This window comes from Capricornis sumatraensis, chromosome 5, assembly GCF_032405125.1.
Source record: "Capricornis sumatraensis isolate serow.1 chromosome 5, serow.2, whole genome shotgun sequence".
In the NCBI taxonomy this organism is placed as follows: domain Eukaryota; kingdom Metazoa; phylum Chordata; class Mammalia; order Artiodactyla; family Bovidae; genus Capricornis; species Capricornis sumatraensis.
In genome coordinates this window covers 110,426,634-110,453,718 of record NC_091073.1, presented here as the reverse complement: position 1 = coordinate 110,453,718, position 27,085 = coordinate 110,426,634, and the positions used below count along the sequence as shown (strand labels likewise).

The window sequence follows — 27,085 nt, the reverse complement described above, 5'->3', positions numbered from 1 at the left end:
GGCTTTAAAAAGAATTCCTGAATAGGTGGTTTTAAATCAGTTATTGTCATTGTTCAGTCTACCCAGTCATGTCTGACTCTTTGCGACCCCATGAACTGCAGCACACCAGGCTTCCCTGTCCTTCACTATCTCCCAGAGGTTGCTCAAACTCATGTCCACTGAGTCAATGATGCCATCCAACCATCTCATCCTCTGTCATCCCTTTCTCCTCCTTCCCTTAATCTCTCCCAGCATCAGGGTCTTTTCCAATGAATCGACTCTTCACATTAGGTGGCCAAAGTATTGGAGCTTCAGCTTCAACACCAATCCTTCCAGAGAATATTCAGGGTTGATTTCTTGAATTTCCAGGTTGAATTGACTGGTTCAATCTCCTTGCAGTCCAAGGGACTCTCAAGAGTCTTCTCCAGGATAATGACTTCTCCTTTAAATCAGTAGAAGTTATTATCATGAATAGGATTGTTTTGTCTGCCTAAAACTCCTCCCTCCTTTCTCTGAGGCAGCACCTCTTTCTCTTGGTAAATGTTTCTTTCCCCTTTGCAAACATTTGGCTTAAAAAATAAGTAATTTTCTTTCCAACTTCAAGCTCCCCACAAACATAATAGTCAGTCCAAAAGGCAGGTATCTAATCCAAACTGAGTCAGTCGTGTAACCAACCACCTCACTCCAATTATAATTGATCATATAGGTATCTGGCTGACCCTGGCAAGGCCATTCACATGTTTTTTTCATCACTTTTCAAACTGGACTTGGAGGAGGAGAGTCCCTCCTTCTTTGACAGTGAGAATTAAGAGACATGCATCCTTGGAACTGTAACTACACATGTGAAGGAGGCCAGGCCGGAGAAGATCACGGAGCCAATATTAGAAAGAAGCTATGAAGAAAGATGGAGAGCAAAGTAATCCAGCTATAACTACTGCTTTGCATTCCTTCTCGCTGTTACATGGGGGAAAATTTTTCCTTTTTGATTAAGTTAGTTCAAGCTGAGTTTCTGTCCTTCACAACCAAAAACATACCATTTAACTAAAACAAAACAAAACAAAAAAGGATGGGCACACTAATACATTTATTTGCTTCCAACTTCATTTCATTGACAGTGTAGTAATGCTAAGTTGCTTCAGTCATGTCCGACTCTTTGCGACGCCATGGACTGTAGCCCTCCAGGCTCCTCTGACCATGGTATTTCCCAGGCAAGGATACTAGAGTGGGCTGCTATTTCCTACTCCCAGGGATCTTCCCAACCCAGGGATCAAACCCATATCTCTTATGTTTCCTGCATTGGCAGGTGGGTTCTTTACCACTATGTGAATCTAAAAAGGAGCTGATAATATTCACAACTCTACAGATTAAGATAACTATAACTTTTAGAATCTAAATCATAAAATTCTGGAATAGGAGAGTATTTGTATATTCTTAAAGAATATCTGTTTCCCCAAAGGCCATTTTTCTAGTTGAGTAATCAATCATTTGATGAAAAATAGTAGGATGAATATTCACAGGTTCAAAGACTAGAGAGCGATCTGACCACATATCTCATCTATAAATAAATTTAGAAGTTATTTTCAGCAGCTTACTGTGTGAAAAAACTAATTTGAAAACAACTTCTAGGTGAATCTCATAATTGCTACAATGCTGAGCTTGAAAGAATGTATGAGATCAAAAAAAAAAAGGAATAAGCGAAACACACATTTAGACATGGCACAGTTAGTGCAAAGCTTCATGTCAGAGAATGGAGTCCAAAGTTCCTGTTTCTGGTGTCTAATGTGAATAGAGATAAGAATGTTTTTGTTGTTTAACCTTTTAGAATTGAATTAAATAAAGCTATTTTCAACCCATTTTAGAAAATAGTACATGTAAATGCAGTCTGTGTATAAAAAGGCATAATTGTTAAAGAAAAACAAAATGACAAGCAGAGAAGGGAGAAAAACAATTTAGTCGAGTAGATTTCAGGCTTAACTACTAATTTTCAAAAAGATAGAATTCACTTTTCAAGAAAAGTCTCATTCTATATTTAAAAGCTAAGCCAACTTATAAAGTTTAGAAATAGAAAATGGACTAAGACCTCACTACTAATTTATAGAAAAAGTGTAAATGGCATTCAATATACTAGAAGACAATGCATAAATTATTAATCATAATAGTCACTGAACACATAGTGAAAAGGCACAATAAAAGCAGAACATTTTAACAATTTTACATTCAGTCAGTGTAAGCCTTAAACATGTTGTTGTTGTTGTTCAGTTGCTAAGTTGCCTCCAACTCTTTGCAACCTCATGGACTGAAGCATGCCAGGCTTCCCTGTCCTTCACTATCTCCCAGAGTTTGCTCAAACTCATGTCCGCTGAGTTGGTGATGCTCTCCAAACATCTCATTCTCTGTCACCCACTTCTCCTCATGCCCTCACTCTTTCCCAGCATCAAGATCTTTTACTGGAACTTCAGTTTCAACATCAGTTCTTCCAATAAATATTCAGGGTTATTTCCTTTAGGATTGACTTGTTTGATCTCCTTGCAGGGCAAGGGACTCTTAAGAGTCTTCTCTCAGCACAGTTTCACTAACGGTAACAAACTACCTCCGATCCAGCTCAGCTTTCTTATCAGATTAACTGGACCCTTCAAACTTACAAGTGGATCCCCCTCCAAAAAAGGCTTGCCAATTTTGAGGAATAAATGCTATCAACCTCAGTCTCAACTGTTCTATATATAATGTGCATAATTTAATTTAAAAACTTGAGTGGGACAAATTGAGAGAGTAACATGGAAATGTATACATTCAGCCTTGGTGTATTCCTTTCCCTATTTGAAACCAGTCTATTTTTCCATGTCAAGTTCTAACTGTTGCTAGAACAAGAAGACCTGCATACAGGTTTCTCAGGAGGCAGGTCAGGTGGTCTGATATTCCCATCTCTTTCAGAATTTTCCAGTTTGCCATGATCCACAGTCAAAGGCTTTGGTGTAGTCAATAAAGCAGAAGTAGGTGTTTTTCTGGAACTCTCTTGCTTTTTCCATGATCCAGCAGATGTTGGCAATTTGATCTCTGGTTCCTCTGTCTTTTCTAAATTCAGCTTGAACATCTGGAAGTTCATGGTTCATGTACTGTTGAAGTCTGGCTTGGAGAATTTTGAGCATTACTTTACTAGCATGTGAGATGAGTGCAATCGTGTGGTAGTTTGAGCATTCTTTGGCATTGCCTTTCTTGGGATTGAAATGAAAATTGACCTTTTCCAGTCCTGTGGCCACTGCTGAGTTTTCCAAATTTGCTGGCATATTGAGTGCAACACTTTCACAGCACCATCTTTCAGGATTTGAAATAGCTCAACTGGAATTCCATCACCTCCACTAGCTTTGTTCATAGTGATGTTTCCAAAGGCCACTTGACCGCATTCCAGGATGCCTGGCTCTATGAGAGTGATCACACCATCGTGATGATCTGGGTCATGAAGGTCTTTTTTGTATAGTTTCTTGTATATTCTTGCCACCTCTTAATATCTTCTGCTTCTGTTAGGTCCATACTATTTCTGTCCTTTATTGTGCCCATCTTTGCATGAAATGTTCCCTTGGTATCTCTAATTTTCTTGAAGAGATCTCTAGTCTTTCCCATTCTATTATTTTCCTTTATTTCATTGCACTGATCACTGAGAAAGGCTTTCTTATCTCTCCTTGCTAGTCTTTGGAACTCTGCACTCAGATGAGTATGTCTTTTCTTTTCTCCTTTGCCTTTCACTTCTCTTCTTTTCACAACTATTTATAAGGCCTCCTCAGACAACCATTTTGCCTTTTTGCATTTCTTTTTCTGGGAGATGGTCTTGATCGCTGCTTCTTGTACAATGTCACGAACCTCTGTCCATAGTTATTCAGGCACTCTATCAGATCTAATCCCTTGAATCTATTTGTCACTTCCACTGTATAATTGTAAGGGGTTTAATTTAGGTCATACCTGAATGGTCTAGTGGTTTTCCCTACTATCTTCAATTTAAGTCTGAAATTGGCAATAAGGAATTCATGATCTGAGCCACAGTCCACTCCTGGTCTTGTTTTTGCTGACTGTATAGAGCTTCTCCATCTTTGGATGCAAAGAATATAATCAATCTGATTTCGGTATTGGCCATCTGGTGATGTTCATGTGTAGTCTTCTCTTGTGTTGTAGGGAGAGGGTGTTTGCTATGACCAGTGCGTTCTCTTGGCAAAACTCTGTTAGCCTTTGACCTGCTTCATTTTGTACTCCAAGGCCAAATTTGCCCGTTACTCCCGGTAACTCTTGACTTCCTATTTTTGCATTCCAGGGCCCTATGATGGAAAGGACATCTTTTGGGGGGTGTTAGTTCTAGAAGGTCTTATAGGTCTTCATAGAACCATTCAACTTCAGCTTCTTCAGCATCACTGGTCCAGGCATAGACTTGCATTACTGTGATATTGAATGGTTTATCTTGGAAACAAACAGAGATCATTCTGTTGTTTTTGAGATTGCATCCAAGTACTGCATTTGGACTCTTTTGTTGACTATGGAGCTACTCCATTTCTTCTAACGGATTCTTGTCTGCAGTAGTAGATATAATTGTCATCTGAGTTAAATTCACCCATTCCAGTCCATTTTAGTCCACTGATTCCTAAAATGTCGATGTTCACTCTTGCCATCTCCTGTTTGACCACTTCCCAATTTGCCTTGATTCATGGACCTAACATTCCAGGTTCCTTTGCAATATTGCTCTTTACAGCATCAGACTTTACTTCCATCACCAGTCACATCTACAACTGAGTGTTGTTTTTGCTTTGGCTCCATCTCTTCATTCTTTCTGGAGTTATTTCTCCACTGATCTCCTGTAGCATTTGGGGCATCTACTGACCAGGGGAGTTCATTTTCAGTGTCCTATCTTTTTGCCTTTCATACTGTTCATGGGGTTCTCAAGACAAGAATACTGAAGTGGTTTGCCATTCCCTTCTCCAGTGGACCATGTTTTGTCAGAACTCTCCACCATGACCCATCTGTCTTGGGTGGCCCTACACAGCATGGCTCATAGTTTCATTGAGTGAGGCAAGGCTGTGGTCCATGTGATCAGATCGATTAGTTTTCTGTGATTGTGGTTTTCAGTCTCTCTGTCTTCTGATGGAGAAGGATAAGAGGCAGAGAGGGTGACAAAACAATGCATTTGAATTGTATGTTATATTCAGCCAGTACTCAGTACTGTCAGAGTGCATAGTATCAGGACACAGGTGACTGGCAAGTTCAGTAGCAGGCATGCTAGAAACTTCACGTGTTAGATGTGGCAGCAGAAGGCAGCACGAATTAGACTTACCAACCTAGTGACTTTCCAAGGTGAGTAGATCCCAGGGCAAACATAGATTTGGGGGAAGCAGAGTTCAGCACTTTGAGAAGGTCCCAAATGGGGCCTCAAATGCAGGACATGTCAGCACCAGGTAGTAACCAGGGACACATAATGGTAATTGGCTCATCTATTCATTGAGAGCTGAGCGTTCAGGGAGCAGGATCAAGCTTCCCAGGGAACAGCTGTCCCAGTGGGTGGGGATCACAGGCAGAAATGGACACCGAAGTTCTATGGTACTGGTCATTGTAGAGGTCACACTAGGAAAGTGATGACCCAGGAAGCTCATCCAGCCACCACAACCATCTGTTAGGACCACTCCTTGAAAACTCTCATAGTACAAACACCTGTATGTAATCTTATTGGTTAGGATTACTCCACAGGATGGTGATTCTTAGAGACAGGAAAGGCAGAGATGGACAATACCAACATTATAAAATAATGAATGAAATATTAAGGATGTAGAGGGTCCAATTATTCAGGCAATTTAAATAAATCCTTATGAAATTAGATGAGAAAATGCAAAATACACTTGAATATACTGTCACCGAAAAAATTGTAAACAAGCCATAGATGTATTTTTAAAATATCAGCCACCAACCTCCTAACAGTGGGAATTCTGCTAAGAAATTCTCTAACCATAATCCATTTGAAGAAGAAATGAATAATAAAAATATTAACAAATTGTTTAATTTCTTGGTATATTAAAAAATACTTTTAGTAAGTAGTAATTAGCTTAGGAAAGAAATTAAGAATGCAATAAAAACTATTTTAAAGTAATAATAAACATATTATTCTATATATCAAAATATGCTGGGATGTGGCCAGAACAGTGTTTAGAAGAAAATGTACTCATTTCAAGGTCTTTAATAAGAAGAAATGTTTAAAAAGAGATATTAAAGAAAAAACACGATATGGTAAAATTCTAGAACAGAATGAAGTTTACATTTAAAGCAAGGTAGAAAAATAATGTAAAAGTATAAATGAATAACATGGAAAAAACTGGTATAAATTATTTATAAAATTAAGAACTAGCTATTTGAAGAGGGGAAAATTAATAAACTTCTGATAAATTAAGGCATAGACTAATTCTAGTGCATAGAGAAATCTGGATAGATGCCCACACGTCTCCTGTCCCATCTCTGAGATTGTCGCAACATCTACCTATTAAAAATATCAAAGCACATACACACGAGGGCACAAGTGCACATACAGATGAGGAGTCATAACCTTCCCCCGATTAACCTTCTTTGTTGGCTTCTTCTCTTTCTGGTCACCAAGTATTGGAGAGGCCGTGCTCTCACCTCTTAGATAGATCCCTGTGTGATGTCCTCTAGGCACTTGGCATTAAAGGTAGTCTTTTAAAAGTCAAATTTCCAATGTGTTATCTCTATCTTTGACTTTTCTGTAGATCTCTAGATGCTTATATTTAATTCCCTACTCAACATCTCAGCTTCTACGCCTAATATCTTTCTCCAGGCACCCACTCACAGTTTGTTCCTCTCTCAATGCTCTTTCCCTTAGGAAATGACACCACGATCATCCAGCTATTCTGGTATCAAACTTAGGCGTTATGCTTGATACAGCTCGCTCTCTCTCTCATTTCGTTGCACATGGAATCCATCAATTCATCTTATTGGCACTGTCTTAGAATATATCTAGGTTTCAGCTGCTTCTTACCACCTCCATTGCTATCACTTTAATCCATATCTTCATCATCTCTTGCCTGGATTTTGCAATGATTCTAACAGCCTCCTGTTTCTATTCAGCACTACCTCCCCCAGGAGACTGGGTGACTCTTTAAAAAAACTTTCCAATGTCTTCCCATCAGACATAAAGGAAAGTTCGAAGTCTTCCTTCCAGTTGCACAGCTGACTGACTCCTTCAATCTAACGCCAGAACACATTATCAAAAAATGGAACTTCATCATCACCAGCCTCCCCATCTCTCTCCAATCCCTTTTCCTGCTTTATTTTTTCTCACAGTTATAGCTACCAAAAACAGTTATAGCAGTTATAACTACCTAAAAGTGAAGTGTTTACTTGCATATTGTCTATTGTCTGCTTGTCTGTCCCTCTGGGTGCCATAGCATTGCACACACCCTGCCCCTGCCCCACCTTTAATACGTAGAAAAATAAAAAATCTAGGAACAGCAATTTCCAAAAACAGGCAGAAAGGTGGCATGGAAATCTAGAAAGTAATATATGGTCTGAAGCTGTGGGAAGCCTCCGTGTGTCATGGTCAGAGGCAGGTAAAATGAGCAGTACTTTCAACACACTCCAGAGGTTAGAGTTTTTACACAAAGTTAAGAAGCTATGACCTCAGTTGAAAACAAGTGTAGTAATAAATACCTGCTAGAAATATAGGCAAGGCTTGGAAGTGCTCCCTGCAATCCATAAATAAGAGAACTGGAGCTGAAGGTCATTGGCTTAGATTTTCTAGTTCCTAGGTCACTTCATGACAAATAGATGGGGAAACAATGGAAATAGTGAGAGATTTTATTTTGGGGGGCTCCAAAATCACTGCAGATGGTGACTGAAGCCATGAAATTAAAAGATACTTACTCCTTGGAAGAAAAGCTATAACCAACATAGACAGCATATTAAAAAGCAGAGACATTACTTTGTGGACAAAGGTTCATCTAGTCAAAGCTATGATTTTTCTAGTAGTTATGTATGGAGAGAGAGTGAGAGTTGGACTATAAAGAAAGCTGAGAGCCAAAGAACTGATGCCTTTGAACCGTGGTGTTGGAGAAGAGTCTTAAGAGTCCCTTGAGCTGCAAAGAGATCCAACCAGTCTACCCTAAAGGAAATAAGGGTCATTGGATAGTCATTGGAATAGTCATTGGAAGGACTGATACTGAAGCTGAAACTCCAATACTTTGGCCACCTGATGCGAAGAACTGACTCATTGGAAAAGACCCTGATGTTGGGAAAGATTGAAGGCAGGAAGCGAAGGGGACGACAGAGAATGAGATGGCTGGATGGCATCACTGACTCGATGGGCATGAGTTTGAGTGAGCTCCGAAAGTCAGTGATGGACAAGGAAGTCTGGTGTGCTGCAGTCCATGGGCCCACAAAGAGTCGGACACGACTGAGCAACTAAACTGACTGAGGTGGAGCTAGAATGGGTATATTTCTCTAAGTGCATCTCAAGATGTTAACAAAGTGTACCAGCTTTAACCCACCTTTCAGGGGAGAAACTTAGATCAAGGAAAGGATGAGAGAATTATTTTATGACTTCTCAGTACTCCAGGGACAGACAATATATGGAAGTGCTGGGAGAGAAGTTTGGGGGTCATCATCTTGATGGTCTGCACGCCCTCAAGGAAGTTGGCTGTATGTTTCACGAACCTCAGGAAGCTCAGGAGTAGTAGCCTGCACAGAGGTGCATGTCCCGTGGCTTCAAATATCCACAGACAGGTAGCCTCTGGATCACCTCTTTTTAGGAGAACCACAGAGTGTGGTTCTGACCCTTAGCAAGAGCAGCTAAGCATTCCAAGCACAGTTTAACTCACTAGTCTTTTAAATATAGACTGTAAAAATCCAGCAACACTCTTGCATTTCAAACATAGCATTGGCACCAAAACCCAAACTGCTGTACTAAAATCAAGCTGTATCCACCAGTTCTATATTTATGGACCACAGGCTTTAGAAAATGTAGAGGACAATCTGGAAAGCAAAGTAAGAGAATTTTATGTCAGAAGAGCATTTGGTTGGGCGACTCCAGTCCCCAGGAAAGAGCTGTCCTGAAGAGCCCTTACCAAGATAATTGATCACACACGTAGGTCTAAAGCAGGGATGGACGCAAAATACACGTTTTCTTGTTGTCACATGACAAAGCTGAAAATCTTATTTTGTTGAGAAGTAAAAACCACCTGGGAGTAGACTTATGAGAATCTGGTCAAATGGTGGGATGAGGACACTTTTTATCTCTCTACTTTTAACTCCATCTCCTGAATATAAGCTCTATTTTCATATGGGCTTCCTACAGCTCTGGGGCTATGTGTTTTCTCCATTACACTAGTCAGACCTGGATGGTAGTAGAAGGAAAAAACTTAAAACTGGACCAACTTAGGGCATATGCTCACTCTTGAACCAATCTGTGGCCAGCATAGCACAGGTCATATGTGCTGTTGAACCATTCTGTGGCCAGAAGAAAGTCTAGCACTGTTTGATTAGAACTGAAATAATCACCTTGGCGAGGCTTTGGAGTGTGTGTGTCTGTGTGTGTGTGTGAAATCACTCTGATTGCCTTAGGTCAAATTATATGGTGGTAGAATTAATTTCACCTAAACTGCATTTACCATGGGATATGAGTAGAATAGGTATTGAGGAATTCATTGAAGTTATTGCTGAATGCTAAATTTCAAATGATTTTGTCTTCTTTCTTAGGGCTTTTTTTTGATTTTCAAACTGGCTCCAATGACCTTGTATTTTGTAATTTAAAAAAGAGCTGAAATAAAAAATAAAACTAAAAGTAAAGAGAATCTGTAGCAATGGAAGAAATGTCGAAACTAAGAAATGTTAGGCACACTGAAATCAATCGAAAAGTTCAGTGAAATGAATGACTTGTTAATTAAAATACAATATATCAATACTGAATCAGGATATAAGGAATAAAAAGAAATGAAAGGTACAATATGTAACTTCCTCCCTCCATCTACCCTGTTCAACAGAATTTGAAAATTTTCTTTAAAATTCAAAAAGTAAATGATCCCTTTTTGGCAGAACATGGTGTTATGACTGGGGTAGACATTTGCCATGTTTGGGTCTGACAAGTATCTTTTGAACACCTTACTATTCAGGGAGAGTTTCCCATATTATAAACCCCTCTTTTCTAGGGTAGAACCGAGGTCATGCTCCCCGAGACTCTCCTGCAGTCAGGCACAGCAGAGACACCTGTACCAGATATTAGTGGTAAAATAAACAATAGGAGAAAGAGTGTAGAGTGTGGATCAATTTTGGGCAAACGTTGTGTAGAGCTTCTGCTGTCTGGCCCCAGCATCGCTCAAGGTGACCGCAGGATCCTGGCAGCAGAGGTGGCAGGAGCGGGTACTTTGGCCAGAGCATGGTGATCCTAGTGTTATTGCTGAATAGGCTCTGACTCTGCCTATCTCTGGTATCTCAATATCTTTGAATAGATTTTCTTTCTGACTAAATGATCTAGAATAAATTCTGTTGCTTGTAATAAGGAATCAAATTGCTTCATTAGCCAGTTTGTTCTATGGGACAACTTTGGACCTATCTTGCAACTTGGCAATCATCTTAAAATTAAATTTTATATTTTAAGATATCTCAAGATCCACAGGTAGTTGTATGAAACAGTATAGAGAAATCCATATACCCTTTACTTAGTTTCACACAATGGTAACATCGTGCAAAACTCTAATAAAATTTCACAGCCAGGAGATTGATGTTGGTATGACATTGATACAATCAACATGTATAACACATCCATCACCACAGTTCAGTTCAGTTCAATCGATCAGTCGTGTCTGACTCTGTGACCCCATGGACTGCAGCACGCCAGGCTTTACTGTCCATCACCAACTCCCAGAGCTTGCTCAAACTCATATCTATTGAGTTGGTGATGCTATCTAACCATCTCATCCTCTGTTGTCCCCTTCTCCTGCCTTCAATCTTTCCCAGGATCAGGGACTTTTCCAATGAATCAGTTCTTCACGTCAGGTGGCCAAAGCATTGGAGTTTCAGCTTCAGCATCAGTCCTGCCAATGAATACTCGGGACTGATTTCCTTTAAGATTGGCAGGTTTGAGCTCCTTGAAGTCCAAGGGACTCTTAAGCCTCTTCTCCAACACCACAGTTCAAAAGCATCAATTCTTCGGCACTCAGCTTTCTTTATGGTCTACCTCTCACATACATACATGACTACTGGAAAAACCATTGCTTTGACAAGATGGACTTTTGTTGGTAAAGTCAAGTCTTTGCTTTTTAATATGTTGTCTAGGTTGGTCATAACTTTTCTTCCAAGGAATAAGTGTCTTTTCATTTCATGGCTGCAGTCACCATCTCCAGTGATTTTGGAGCCCAGAAAAATAGTCTCTCACTGTTTTTATTGTTTCCCTGTCTATTTGCCATGAAGTCATGGGAACAGATGCCATGATCTTAGTTTTCTGAATGTTGAGCTTTAAGCCAACTTTTTCACTCTCCTCTTTCACTTTCATGAAGAGACTCTTCAGTTCTTCTTCGCTATCTACCATAACGGTGGTGTCATCTGCGTACCTGAGGTTATTGATATTTCTCCTGGAAATCTTGATTCCAGCTTATGCTTCATCCAGTCCAGCATTTCTCATTATATACTCTGCATATAAATTAAATAAACAGGATGACAATATACAGCTTTGATGTACTCCTTTCCTGATTTGAAACCAGTCTGTTCCATGTCCAGTTCTAACTACTGCTTCTTGACCTACATACAGATTTTTCAGGAGGCAGGTCAGGTGGTCTGGTACCTTATCTCTTTAAGGATTTCCCACAGTTTTCTGTGATCCACACAGTCAAAGGCTTTGGCATAGTCAATAAAGCAAAAGTAGATGTTTTTCTGAAACTCTCTTGTTTTTTTGATGATCCAATGGATGTTGGCAATTTGATCGCTGGTTCCTCTGTCTTTTCTAAATCACGTTTGAAGATCTGAAAGTTCACAGTTCATGTATTGCTGAAGCCTGGTTTGGAGAATTTTAGCATTACTTTGCTAGCATGTGAGATGAGTGCCATTGTGTGGTAGTTTAAGCATTCTTTGGCATTACCTTTCTTTGGGATTGAAATGAAAACTGACCTTTTCCAGTCCTGTGGCCACTGCTGAATTTTCCAAATTTGCTGGCATGTTGAGTGCAGCACTTTACAGCATCATCTTTTAGGATTTGAAATAGCTCAACTGGAACTCCATCACCTTTACTAGCTTTGTTCATAGTGAAGCTTCCTAAGGTCCACTTAATTTTGAATTCCAAGATATCTGGCTCTAGGTGAGTGATCACACCATAGTGATTGTCTGGGTCATGAAGATCTTTTTTGTATAGTTATATGTATTCTTGCCACCTCTTCTTAATATCTTCTGCTTCTTTTAGGTCCATACCATTTCCATTCTTTATTGTGTCCATATTTGCGTGAAATGTTCCCTTGGTATCTCTAATTTTCTTGAAGAGATCTCTAGTCTTCATGTTCCACTTTTACAGCTGTGCCCACTTCCATACTATGTCTACCCTCCTTAACTCCTGGCAATTTGCTCTTTCTTGCTATAGTTTTGGCCTGTAAAGTGTGTTATGTAAATGGAATGATATAGTATGTAATCTCTTGGGATTGACTTTTTCCACTAAGCATAATTCTTTGGAGATTTATCCAGCATGTTGTATGTATCGATAGTTTGTTGCTTTTCATTGTTGATAAAATTTCCATGGTGTGGGTTACTATAGTTTGTTTCATCATCCACCCATTGAAGGACATCTGAGTTGTTTCCAGTTTATCTGTTATGAATAATGCAGCCACAAGTATTTGTATACAGGTTTTGTGTGAATATAAACTTTTATTTCTCTGAGATCCATGCCCAGGAGTGCAATTGATGTGTCATTTAGGAGTTGCATATTTAGTTTTTTTATGAACTGCCAACTGCTTTCTAGAATTGCTATACCGTCTTACATTCATGGGTAACATATGAGTGATATAATTTCTCTTCGTGCTCACTAGTGTTTGCTTGTTTTAGCCACTCTGATATGTAGTACTGATATCTCATTTAAGTTTTAATTTGCATTTCTTAAATGACTAACGATATTGAACATCTTTTGATGTGTTTCTCATCCTTATATCCTCTTTGAAGAAATACCTTTTCATGTCTACCGCCCATTTTCTTTTTTCAAATTAATTAATTTTTCTTTCTTTTGTTTCAAATTATGAAAGTATGATAACACATTTACAGGAGACTTGGAAAATACAGAACAAAGTTACATATAGTTCCACTATGGGTGCGTGCATGTGTGGCTAAGTTGCTTTAGTCATGTCTGACTCTGCGATCCTATGGACTGCAGACTTTCAGGCTCCTCCATCCACGGGATTCTCTAGGCAAGAATACTGGAGTGGGTTGCTACAGCATCCTCCAGGGGATCTCCCTGACCGAGGGATATAACCCCCACCTCTTACATCACCTACATTGGCAGGGAGTTCTTTACAACTAACATTACCTGGGAAGCCCGGTTCCACTATATATATTGCCCATTTCCTAACTGGCTTGTTTATCTTTTTAAGGTTGAGCTTTGAGAAGTTTTTCAATGTGTGTGTGTATGTGTGTGTGCATGTGTGTCATGTACAGATGACTTCCCTGGTGGTTCAGATGGTAAAGAATCTGCCTGAAATGCAGGAGCCATGGGTTCAGTCCTTGGGTCCAGAAGATCCCCTGGAGAAGGAAATGGCAATCCACTCCGTGACTTAGCAACTAAAACAACAACAAACAAAGGACATTTAAATCTACTCTCAACAACTTTCAAATATTTGATACAGTATTGTTAACTATAGTCACCATAATAGATCCCCCACATTTATTCATATTATAACTGGAAGTTTTTACACTTTGACCAGCATCAGTCCATTTTCCCCACCCTTTGTCACTGACAACCACCATTCTAATCTCTGTCCCTATGTGTTCGACTGTTTTTAGCATATACATGCAAGTGGTATCGTATAATATTTGTATTTCTCTGACTTACTGCACTTGCCATAATACCCTCAGTGTCTATATATGTTCTCACAAATGGCAGAATTATCTCATTTCTTACAGCAGAATAGTATTCCACATATATTCTACCACATTAATATATACTATGTATATATTTATATATACATATACATAATATATACTATGTATATATTTATGGGCTGCCCAGATGGTAAAGAATCTGCCTGAAATGCAGGAGCCGTGGATTGGGTCTGTCTTGTTGGTCGTAGCCATTCTAACAGGTGTGAGATGATATCTCACTGTGAGTTTGACTTTCTTTTCTCTGATGATTGCTGTTGTAGAACAACTTCTCACATATCTGATGTCCTTTTGTGTGAATGTCTATTCCATTCCTCTGCCCATTTTTCATGCAATTATTTATTTCCTTGGTAATGAGTCACATGAGTTCCTTACGCATTTTGCATATTAACCCTTTATCTGATATACCCTGGTGGCTCAGACCATAAAGAATCCACCTGCAATGCAGGAGACCCAGGTTTGATCCCAGGGTTGGGAAGATCCCCTGGAGAAGGGAATGGAAACCCACTCCAGTATACTTGCCTGGAAAATGCCATGGACAGAGGATCCTGGTGGGCTACAGTCCACGGGGTTGCAGAAAGTTGAACACAACTGCGCAGCTAACACTTCCACTTTGAAAATATTTTCACCCATTCTATAGGTTGTCTTTTCATCTTGTTGATTGTTTCTATTGCTGTGCAGAAGCATTTTAGGTTGATGTAGTCCCATTTACTTATTTTTGCTATTATTGCCTGTGTTTTTGGTGAAATATGCATGAAATCTTTGCTGAGACCAATGTCAAGAAGCTTCTAACTTACATTTTCTTCTGAAAGTTTCACAGTTTTAGGTGTAAGACCTGAAATTAAATTTTTAACTCATTTTACATTGATTTTTGTGTGTGGTTTAAGATAAAGATCTCATTTCATTTTTTTGGTTTACTTGTGGATATCCCATTTATTGAAGATACTATCTTTTTCCCATTGTGAATTTTAGACTCCATTGTCTATGATCAGTTGACTATATATGTGTGGGTTAATTTCTGGCTTGGCTATTCCAGCCCAGTAGTCTGCATGTCTGTCTTTATGCCAGTATCAAACTTTTTTTTTTAAGATTGCATTTTGTTAGAGCAGTTTTAGTTTTAAGTTCGCAGCAAAATTGAAACTAAAGTACAGAGATTTCCTATAGTTCCCTACCCGATCCAAGCAAAGCTTCTCCATTTTCGACATCCCCTACCAGAGTGATATGTTACCATTGATTAATCTACATTGATACATCACAATCACCTAAAATCTGCAGTTTACAAGAGTTCACTCATTGTATATTATATGCGTTTGGACAAAATTGTAATGACATGTATTCATCATGGTTGTTTCACTGTCCCCAGATTTCTCTTTGTTCCACTTATTAATCCTACCTTACTCTTCTGAAACCCCTGGCAACCACCGATCCTTTTACCATCTCCATAGTTTTGCCTTGTCCAGAATATCACATAGTTGGAATCATACAGAGTGAAGCCTTTTCAGATTGACTTCTTTCACTTAGTAGTATACATTGAAGGTTTCTCTATGGTTTTTCATGACTTGCTAGCTCATTTCTTTTTGGCACTGAATAATATTCCATTGACTGGGTACACTACAGCTTTTTAATCCGTTCTCCTACTGAAGAACATCTTGGCTGCTTCCATGCTTTGTCAATTATGAATAGAACTGTTATAAACATATGTTGTGCAGGCTTTTGTGTAGACATAAGTTTCACTGACTCAATGGACATAAATTTGAGCAAATTCTGGGAGGTAGTGAAGGACAGAGGAGTCTGGCATGCTGCAGTCCATGGTGTCACAAAGAGTTGGACACGACTTAGCAACTGAACAACTACAAAAGTTTTCAACTCCTGTGAGTAAATACCAAGGAGCACAATTGCTGGATCATATAGTAAGAGTACGTTTAGTGTTGTAAGAAACTGCCAAACTGTCTTCCAAAGGGGCTGTGCCCTTCACACCAGCAGTGAACGAGAGTTCCTGCTGCTTGGCGTCCTCACGAGCATTCAATGTGGTCAGTGTTCTGGATTTGGGCCATTCTACTAGGTGTGTGGTGGTATCTCACTATTGTTTCAATTTGTATTGCCCTAATGACATGTAGTCAATAAAGGAGACCAGTCCTTCATTAGAAAGACTGATGCTGAGGCTGAAACTCCAATACTTTGGCCACCTCATGTGAAGAGTTGACTCATTGGAAAAGACCCTGACGCTGGGAGGGATTGGGGGCCGGAGGAGAAGGGGATGACAGAGGATGAGATGGCTGGATGGCATCACCGACTCGATGGACCTGAGTTTGAGTGAACTCCGGGAGTTGGTGATGGACAGGGAGGCCTGGCATGCTGCGATTCATGGGGTCACAAATAGTCCGACACGGCTGAGCAACTGAACTGAACCGAGCTGAATGATATGTAATGTGAAGTAGCTTTTCAAATGCTTGTTCGCCATTTGTATATATTCTTTGGTGAAGTGTCTTTTAAGATTTTGGAACCATATTTTGACCAGGTTGCTTGTTTGCTTAAGCATTATATGTACATTTTGGATAACAGTTCTTTGTTGGATGTGTCTTTGGCAAGTATTTACTCCTAGTCTTTGGCCTATCTTTCCATCCCATTGACATTGTCTTGCACAGAACAGAAGTTTTAAATGTTAATGAACTCTGGCTTAGTCAGCTATTTCTTTCATGGATCGTGCATGCCTTTGGTGTTTTAGCTAAAAAGCTCTTGCAAGGCCATAGTCTAGGTCATCCAGGTTTTCTCCTACGTTATCTGCTAGGAGTTTCATAGCTTTAAATTCGACATTTAGGTCTGTGGTTTGGTGTTAACATTTGTGAAGAGTATAAGGTCTGTATCTAGATTCTTTTTTTGTTCTTTTGCACTTGGATATCTACTAGTTTTATCATGATTTGTTGAAAAGACTCTCTACTATATAGCATAGGGAACTCTGCTCAATATTCTGTAATAACCTAAATGGGAAAAGAATTTGAAAAGAATAGATACTTGTGTATGTGTAGCTGAATCACTTTGCTGTATACCTGAAAGTAACATAAAGTTGTTAATCAACTATATTTCAATATAAAATACAAATTAAAAAAATTCTCTTGCTACATTCTCTTGCCTTTGCTCCTTCATCAAACGTCAATTGGCTACATTTATGTAGGTCTTTTTCTTGGCTGTCTATTCTGTTCCATTGATTTATTTGTCTATTCTTTCACCACTACCACACTGTCTTAATTATTGTCGCTATATACTAAGCCTTGAATTGTGTCAATCCTCTAACTTTATTCTTTTCTTTCAATATTATGATGGTGAGTATTTTGCTTCTCCATATAAATTTAAAATCAATTTGTCTTTTTTTTAATTTTTATTTTTACTTTATTTTACTTTACAATACTGTATTGGTTTTGCCATACATTGACATGAATCTGCCACGAGTGTACATGAGTTCCCAAACATGAACCCCTCTCCCACCTCCCACCCCATATCATCTCTCTGGATCATCCCCATGCACCCGCCCCCAGCATCCTGTATCCTGCATCAAACATAGACTGGCGATTCATTACTTACATGATAGTATACATGTTTCAATGCCATTCTCCCAAATCATCCCACCCTCTCCCTCTCCCTCAGAGTCCAAAAGTCTGCTCTACACATCTGTGTCTTTTTTGCTGTCTCGCATACAGGTTCATCATTACCATCTTTCTAAATTCCATATATATGTGTTAGTATACTGTATTGGTGTTTTTCTTTCTGGCTTACTTCACTCTGTATAATCGGCTCCCGTTTCATCCATCTCATTAGAACTGATTCAAATGTATTCTTTTTCATGGCTGAGTAATACTCCATTGTGTATATGTACCACAGCTTTCTTATCCATTCATCTGCTGATGGACATCTAGGTTGTTTCCATGTCCTGGCTATTATAAACAGTGCTGCGATGAATCCATGAATAAGTTGCTGGGATTTTGATTGAGATTGCACTGAATTTATAGATCAGTTGGAAAGAACTTATGTCTTGACAATGTTGAGTTTTTCTTTCCATGAAAATGGAATGCCTTTTCATTTATTTAGTTCTTCTCTGATTTTGCTCATCAAAGTTTTATAGCTTCCCTTATATAGATCTTGTACATATTTTGTTCTATTTATACCTATGTATTTATGGAGGGGGGGAGTACTGATGTAAATGTTATTGCATTTTTAATTCCAAATTCTGTTTGTCCATTGATGGAGTGCCATAATGTTTTGAATATATTTTGAAGTCAGGAAGCATGATGCTTCTAGTTTAGTTTTTCTTTCTCAAGATCACTTTGATGCTCTGGGTCTTTTGTAGTTCCATATGAAATTTAGGATTGCTTTTTTCTCTGGAATTTTGATAGAGATTGTATCTAATCTGTAGATTGCAGAGTATCAGAGGAATAACCATGTTCACCCAAAGGACGCTATTTCTAGATGATGAAAAACATCTAAATCTCAAGATACGCATGAGATTTGTATAAGAGAAGATAGAATTTTCTTCCCAGCTTTGAGTCAACACTGACTATCTGGGCCTTGAAGCAACAATGCATGTGCCCAGTGCCTTGCAAAGCCAAATACTCTTCCAATCACTTGATTCTGTTTGCAGATTGGTTACCTGACCTCTTCTGTCATTCTCTGTGTCATAAGGATCTAAGTTTCCCAAGCCTCCCTCCTCTGTGAATTTTAGGGACATTCAGCCAAGAGGAAGAGGGTGGAGGTGGAGTTAAAGCCAGGGTATTTACCCTTCTCTCTCTGCTTCAGGTAGCACCTCCAGTGCCAGTCATAGCTCCCACTGGACTGCTCTTTCTCCTACTGTCCAAGCTTGCTGAGCAGATCCAACATGACTCCATCTTTGCTGGGCAGCCCCAACTCGAAATCTCTGGTAACTTTCATCCGTTTGTTCTCCAAGCCTAAAGGATCGCAGTAACTTCTTGATGTTAATTTTTGGGTTGTCTCTTCCCTCCCCCACACCCTCCATTTGACTTCTCAATTCTTGCATCATCTGTGCATCCATTTACATGTATCAGATTTCCTGTTTGGAATATCTAGAGTGGTTTCTGTTTTCCTGGGAGGACTCCAAATATTAAAGGCTCTTATAAAAATAATGCCAAGTTGAACAGTTTGAACAAGGACATCAAGGTCTCTTGGTGAACCATGAAGCAGTATAGGAATAACAGCAATATGAGAGCTACTCTCTTTCGCATTATGTTAGTTGTTAAGTATAGGGTTGCTTTGTGACACAATGATATGAAAAAACATTCTATTCCATATACCTGGCATTCCCTAGTGTTGTGCAGTTCACAGCATGGTCACCTGTGTCTAACAAGCTTGGGTAGGTAGATACTACCCAAACATCATTTTTCTTGGTTAGTGACATTTGGTTATTAGTAGGACTAAAGTCAACTCTGAGAGATAGACAGAAAAAAAAAGTAAATAAAACTAATTTTCTCACATATAAAAGTGTGTAGGGTGAAGGATGCAAATGGAAAGTGCATGTCATATTATAAATGTATCCAGTGGGCAGTATGAAGACAGATTGTGAGGACCCATGGGAACAAAGAGCTGTCAAAGACAAACAAACAAGTTGTGTTTTTAAGTAGTTGTGAAACGGAAGTGGATTATTTCATTAACTGAAGTTAAAAAATGGCAGCAACCAAAACCTCATAATGGAGAATTTTTCAAAATTACCAACTACTTTGGTGACTTCAACATATTTCTTTTAAGATTTGACCGGTTTTTAAATTTTTATTTATTTGTCTACGGCTGTGCTGGGTCTTTGCTGCCGCGTGGGTTTTTCTCCCACTGTGGCGAGCAGGGGCTACACTCTAGTTGCGGTGTGTGGGCTTCTCATTGCGAAGCACAGGCTCTAGGGCAGGCAGGCTTCGGTATTTGCAGCCCCGGGTTCTAGAGCACAGGCTCAGTAGTTGTGGTGCATGGGCTTAGCTGCTCCACAGCATGTGGGATCTTCTTGGATCAGGGACTGATCAGGGACTGAACCAGTGTCTCCTGCATTGGCAGGTAGATTCTTCTCCACTGAGTCACCAGAGAAGCCCCTAAACAACTTTTAAAGTAAAGTAAAGTAAAAAAAAAAAAAAAGATAAATAAACCAATGTGCCTACAGACCCGTAGCCCACCGGGCTCCTCTGTCCTTGGGATTCTCCAGGCAAGAATACTGGAGTGGGTTGCCATGCCCTCCTCCAGGGCATCTTCCAGGCCCAGGGATCAAACCAGCATCTCCTATGTCTCCTGCATTAGCAGGCAGTTCTTTACCACTAGAGTCACCTGGGAAGCCCCAAATAAACCAATATTCAGTATTAAAAAATAAGTCTGTAGGGATGCAGTTCAGGGCTGGTATGGATCGTCATCTCCACAAAGTCCACAGCCACCCAGACACTGGGTTCCTTCTAGTTCACCGATTTGCTGTGTCTCAAGTGTGAAACTTATTCCTACTATCCATGAAGCATGTCACTTCCAGACAGCAGACTGGAAGGAAAGACCAAAAAAAGCAGGAGGAGGGGCTAGGCAATGGGAAAATGCCAAATATCTCCTAAAGAAGATTTCAAATAGCTACCACATGGCACTTCTGCTTGGGCAACCTTTGGTCAGAACTTCCAAGAGTCAGGGTGAGAGGGCCTAGCTTGTTCCTTCTCTGGTTTCTGCTTATTTTTAAGGGGAAAAGAGAAACAGTTCCCATAAGCTGATGCTGATGCTCTGACCTTGTATCTATAGAGACTTCTAAGACCTCCAAAGAAGGAAGAAATAGAGACTAAAACAGAAACCTAAACTCACAAACTTTGAGTATTAGATTTTACAGTTGTGGAAATTTAGGTAAAAATCACACAGATAGTTTATAAGAAATGTAAGATTGAAAACCAGGTTTTTTGATCCCTAGTTCAGTGATCTCTTTATGATGTATCACCTCACCGGGAAGACTGTTCTTTGTTTTCCCTGTGGCATGTCGTTCTGCCGCTTATTCGTGTCTGACTCTTTGGGATCCCATGGACTGTAGCCTGGCAGGCTTCTCTACCCATGGAATTTTCTAAGCAAGAATACTGCAGTGGTTGTCATTTCCTCCTGCAGGGGATCTCCCAACCCAGAGATAGAACCTGTGTCTCCTGTGGCTCCTGCCTTGGGCAGGTGGATTCTTTATCACTCAACCACCTGGGAAGCCCATAGCCACAAATTCAGCTGCAGGTCCTCTCCTCAGCTGGTGGGGTTTACTTTCCTATTCCTTGAGTCTGGGCAGGCATTGAACTTGCATTGGCCAAGAGAATATGGCAGAAGTGATACATGAATTTTAAGCCTAGGTCTCTGGAGATTTGCAGCTTCCCCTCTAGTTTTCTTGGAATCCAGTTGCCATGGGGCCTCTAGAGGGGTCCCATGGAGGAGATTAAAGATGCCTTGGTCAACAACCCCAGCCAACCACCAAATAGGTTAGTGAGACCATCCTGGACAAGGCAGCCTTGAACTGCCATTTGAAACCAAACACATAAATGAGCACAGCTGACACTCTAACTGTACCTAATTTACCAAGCCGAAGAATGGAGAGACATTACATTTTTTTAAGGTACCAAATTTGGACATTGTTTCCTATGGAACAACAAATAATTTGTATATTCCTTAATGAGCTAATTGATCATATTTCTTGTGGATTTTTTTTTAAGCTTCACAAAGGAAGACCACATAATGTGCTCAACTCTCCTATTTTCTGTTGTTCCAAGTGGGAAAATCATTGTTCACCAATCCTTTAAGCAAAACAGAATACTCACTGAGCATTAAATATGACTAGTCCATGCTAAATGCTTTATAGCATTCATGTTATTAAGACAGATCAATGCATAAGTGTGTGCTTCCCTGGTAGCTCAGCTGGTAAGGAATCTGCCTGCAATGTGGGAGACCTGGGTTCAATCCTTGGGTTGGGAAGATCCCCTGGAGAAGGGAAAGGCTACCCACTCCAGTATTCTAGCCTGGAGAATTCCATGGACTGTATAGTCCATGGGGTCGCAAAGAGTTGAACACAACTGAGTGACTTTTACTTTCACTTTTCATGTATAAGTATACTTCTCTCATTCTTCACATGATAAGGAAAGTCAAGTTCCTTGTCCTTGATCATGCAGCTAATGCAGTTGGTTTAATAAAGGAACTAGACTCCAAGTCCCAAGACCAATTGCCTGTATTCTCTCTTACAACTGTTTCCATAAAATCTGCTCTGTTTAGCTTTTTCATAACAACTGGGTGAAAATTTTCTCTTCTGGGGAAAATCTTGGGGAAGTCCAGTAGCTTTTCAGTTACTTTAGGTAATAAGAAGCACTCCAGTCATTTCTAGCTAATAACGAGGGCATTCTTGTCTACCCCCCAAACTTTGGACTGTTGTTGCTTTCAAAATTTTTCCCCTTCCCAAGTTTGCACTTGCCTCGAGCTTCATGGCTACAGTGGCAAAAGCAGGTCATGGCCAGGCCTCTCTCTCTGCCTGTCTCCTTTCTAGCTTGAAGCTGCAGCTTTGGTTCCTTGCAGGCTGATGCTTGGGAAGGAAGGAGAAGTAAGGGATGGAAAAGGATTCACTTTTAATCTGGTGCTAGAGCCTTCTGGATGAGGCCGTTATCCAAAGCTGTCTCTCTTATGGACTCCTTTGTGGGCTCTTCAGAGTTATTTTCACTAAAACCACATGTCTCAAATCATCCAAACTGAGGACCTCCCTGGTGGCTCAGACTGTAAAGCGCCTATCTACAATGCGGGAGACCTGGGTTCATGCCCTGGGTTGGGAAGATCCCCTGGAGAAGGAAATGGCAATCCACTCCAGTACTATTGCCTGGAAAATCCCATGGACAGAGGAGCCTGGTAGGCTATAGTCTATGGGATCGCAAAGAGTCGGTCATGACTGAGCGACTTCACTACTTCACGACTTGGCTTAAGTAAGTAAGTCTAAGTGAAAGTCGCTCAGTCGTGTCCAACTCTTTGCGACCCCATGGAGTATAAACTTCATGAAATTCTCCAGGCCAGAATACTGGAGTGGGCAGCCTTTCCCTTCTCCAGGGGGTCTTCCTAACCCAGGGATTGAACCCAGGTCTCCCGTATTTCATATGGTCTCTTTACCAGCTGAGCCACCAGAGAAGCCCCAGAATAATGGAGTGGGTAGCCTATCCCTTCCCCAGTGGATCTTCCCGACCCAGGAATTGTACTGGGGTCTCCTGCATTGCAGGTGGATTCTTTACCAACTGAGCTTCCTGCCCTTCATAATTTTGCCTTTATTTTTAATTCCAAAGGTGCCTGTCCACCCTCTTCCTTCTGGGTGGGTCCTCTTCTGGCAGGAAGTCCTGCATCACGTACATTTCATATCAGCTCCTGGCCAGCTCCTTTCCACGGCATCCACAGAGCACAGATGGTGCCCTGAGTCTGTAACAGTGCGCCTGTGTCCACGGCAGTGTTCTTTGCTGTACAGGTATCCAGACAAATTCTTTTGTCTTTATAATGTTCAGACACATTGTTTGCTACTTCCTGACATTTCAAGTTCTTCAAATCATTCTCTGTTATCTCCATATTTGGCTCAAAGTGAGTGGTAAACATGATTCATGGTGAGGCAAGGAAAAACCCACAGTGTCTCCAAACTCTTTTTAGAGAAGACATTCTCGAATGCCTTCAACCTCTCAGCAAATTCTTAGTCTTGTCTGATATTCCATCAGGATCTGAGACAAACCAGAAGTGGAACAATCAGGTTCAGAATCTTTTATCCTTTACTGCACAGATGATCTGATACGATTGCATTGCTCTTGGAAACTCTGAGATGATATAAACAAATACACGCAAGTGGTGATAGCAGTCATTGGTTGTTGGTCTACAATTTGCAGAGCAGTGTACAAAACACACCTTTCTTTATTTAGTCCTTATGGTAATCTGTCATGAAAGGTGTTGTTGTTCAATTGCTAAGTCCTGTCCAACTCTTCGTGACCTCATGGACCGCAGCATACTAGGTTTCCTTGTCCTTCACTATCTCCTGGAGTTTGCTCAAACTCACATCCATTTTATTCAGTGATGCTATCAACCATCTCATCCTCTGTCATCCCCTTCTCTTCCTGCTCTCAATCTTTCCCAGCAACAGGGTCTTTTCAAATGAGTCAGTTCTTCACATCAGGTGAAGTATCGGAGCTTCAGCTTCTGCCTTCTCCTTCCTTCCCATGACAGCTCCAGCCCCAATCATGGAAGCTAAGATGATTTACAGGAATTAAAGGTACGGATTTATTAAGAGATTTTCCCAAGATTGCATGACTGTAGCCAATAGAACCCAGATTCAAATCAACTCCTGCGTGTCTAGAGCTAAAATTCTTGCTTTACAGTAGACTGCATCATTTCTATTGCAAAATACACTGAATGTATTTACTAAGGCTGTCGGGTGAAGAATGATAGAAGCAAGACAAACAGGGAGATGGGGGAGGTTAGACCACAGGAAAGATGTGACGTATTGAGATGTCAACCTCGCTGCCCTGCTGCTGGGAAGGAAAAAGGGAGAGAAGATCTAAACAGTCTGTCAACAGTTCCAGCTAAAGGCAGATCTTTAGAAATAAAGGAAACAGAAAATTACAATCCAGGAAGCGATATTTTTTAGATGATGTTGTATGTGTGTGCATGTATGTGTTTCAGTAGAGGTAAAGGGATTAACTGAATTTTAGGGAGAAACAAAGGAAGAAAAAGAGTAAAGGGAATACCTTCCCAGGTTGGAGATATGACTGTGATTCTCAGTTTCAATTCAGAGTAAACTTCCCTTTTTGGGTGACAATACAGGTAATCAACAGCTAGTAAATGATATTGGTAGCAGATGCTCTAACTTAAGAATCAGGTGTCAGTAAAAAAAAGATGCAGCCCACACATGCACATATGAGGCTGTAGCTGTATATAGACAGAAATATCTACATGTATATCAACACACACACACACACACAATTGGGCATTACTCAGCCATTAAAAGGGCTTCCCTGATGGCTCAGTGGTAAAGAATCGCCTGCAATACAGGAGACATGGCTTCGATCCCTGGGTCAGGAAGATCCACTGGAGAAGCAACCTACTCCTGTATTCTTAACGTGGGAAACGCCACGGACAGAGGAGCCTGCTGGGCTACAGTCCATGGGGTTGCAAAAAGGTCGGATAAAACAGGGACTAAACAACAGCAAAACAGCCATAAAAAACAGTGAAACATTGCCACTTATGACAACATGGATGGAGGGTATCATGCTGAGTGAAATAAGTCAAAGAGAGAAAGGTAAATACTGTATGATGTCGTCTGTATGCAGAATCTAAGAAACAAAACTAATGAAACAAACTTAACAAAACGGAAGAGTTATAAATGCAGAGAACAAATAGGTGCTTACCAGAGGAGAGGGGTTGGGAGGAAGAAGAAAAAGTAGGTGAGGGAGATTAAAACATGCAAACTTCTGGCATGAGTCATGGTATGAAATGTACAGTGTAGGGAATATAGTAAATACCAATGTAATGTCTTTGTGTGGTGGCAGGTGGTAACTAGACTTGTCATGGTGATCATTTTAAATGCATAGAAATATTGAATTATTATGTTGTAGAAAAGGAGCTAGCATCGTGTTGCAGATCAATTATACTTCAAAAACAAACTAATTTCAAAAGAGACTGAATTTCTGGTTACCAGAGGCTGAGGTGGGGGAGGGGAAACTGGATGAAAGTAGTCGAAAGGCACACACTTCCAGTTATAAGGTAGATAAGTACGAAAGGATGAGAAATATAATTAACACTGCTGCATGGTATATATAAAAATTGTTAGGAGAATAAAAAATCCTAAGAGTTCGCCTCACAAGGCAAAGTTTTGTTTCCAATTTCTGTATTTTTTCCTTGTCCTTTTATTTATTTTTAAAAAACTTTTTATTTTGTATTGGGGTATAGCTGACTAATAATGTGATAGTTTCGAGTGAACAGAGAAGGGACTCAGCCACAGGTATAAACGTATCCATTCTCCCCAAACTCCCCTCCTGTCCAGGCTGCCACATAACACTGAGCAGAGTTCCATGCGCTATACTGCAGTTTCCTGTTGTTTTCATTCTGTATCTGTGACATGAAATATTTTCTGCTCTATGCTCTACCAGTAAAGAAGGCTTTTCAAAATGCAGATGTCTGAACCCAGGTTAAAAGAAGCCAGCTACTTTGGAAGCCATCAGCTTCTTCCTCTCCAATAAGTGCTGAGAGTTGGGGGGATTCAAGTCTCAGCCATCTGCCGCACCAGCCATCTTTTACAGCAAACAAGGAATTAGGAAGTGAACAATAAAGCAGGAATGGTCCCAGATAGCTAGATGCATGCAAAAGAATGATGTCACCAAGCCTGGACACTTATCTTCCCATACAGAGAAGATCGCTAAATCTCTTCATGTGAGAGATTTAGGTTTTCTTACTTAACCTTTCAATATTCAGATTACCTGCCCCTTGCTGCAAACTTGTATATAACCTGGCTTCTCCCTTGCCTCCTCCGAGTCAGCTGTCTCAGGGTCACCTGAGATACTGTCTCCCAGGCCCAAGTCCTTACATTCCCACCGAATAAAACCGAACTCTCAACTTTTAGGTTGTGCGTATCTTTTTCCGGTTGACATATCTATATGAGATGATGGATATTTACTAAACTTGTTGTGATAATCATTTCGTGACATACTTCAGTCAAATCATTATATTATACATCCTAAACTTAAGAGAGTACTATATGTCAGTTATGTATCAATAAAAACAAAACAAAAAAAAACCGGAAGTGGGGTTGCAGTGGGAACCAAGTCAGGGCATCCGACCAGACAAAGGGGGTTGTTTGGACACCAAAGACATCACACACAGCTGACTGCTATCTATGCAAATTTTTCCAGGCTCTAAAGTTAGACACTGTTTTGTGTTGTCCCAGCCTATCAATAACTAATGTTAAACCAGCTCTTGTGGTGCTTACTATGATGGCAAGATACTTTTTAGCAATAACTACCAGGAAGCT

General features: G+C 40.2%; 1 protein-coding gene across 1 annotated transcript in view; it reads left to right on the top strand.

Moving 5' to 3' along the window:
- Positions 1-10,175: 10,175 nt before the first annotated feature.
- The window catches only part of KEL (Kell metallo-endopeptidase (Kell blood group)), a 56,835-nt gene continuing 39,925 nt past the window's right edge, over positions 10,176-27,085 (top strand). The window contains exon 1 of the mRNA XM_068972432.1: positions 10,176-10,371. Within this exon, the coding sequence (XP_068828533.1) occupies positions 10,176-10,371 (196 nt within the window). The remainder of the gene's footprint in view (positions 10,372-27,085) is intronic.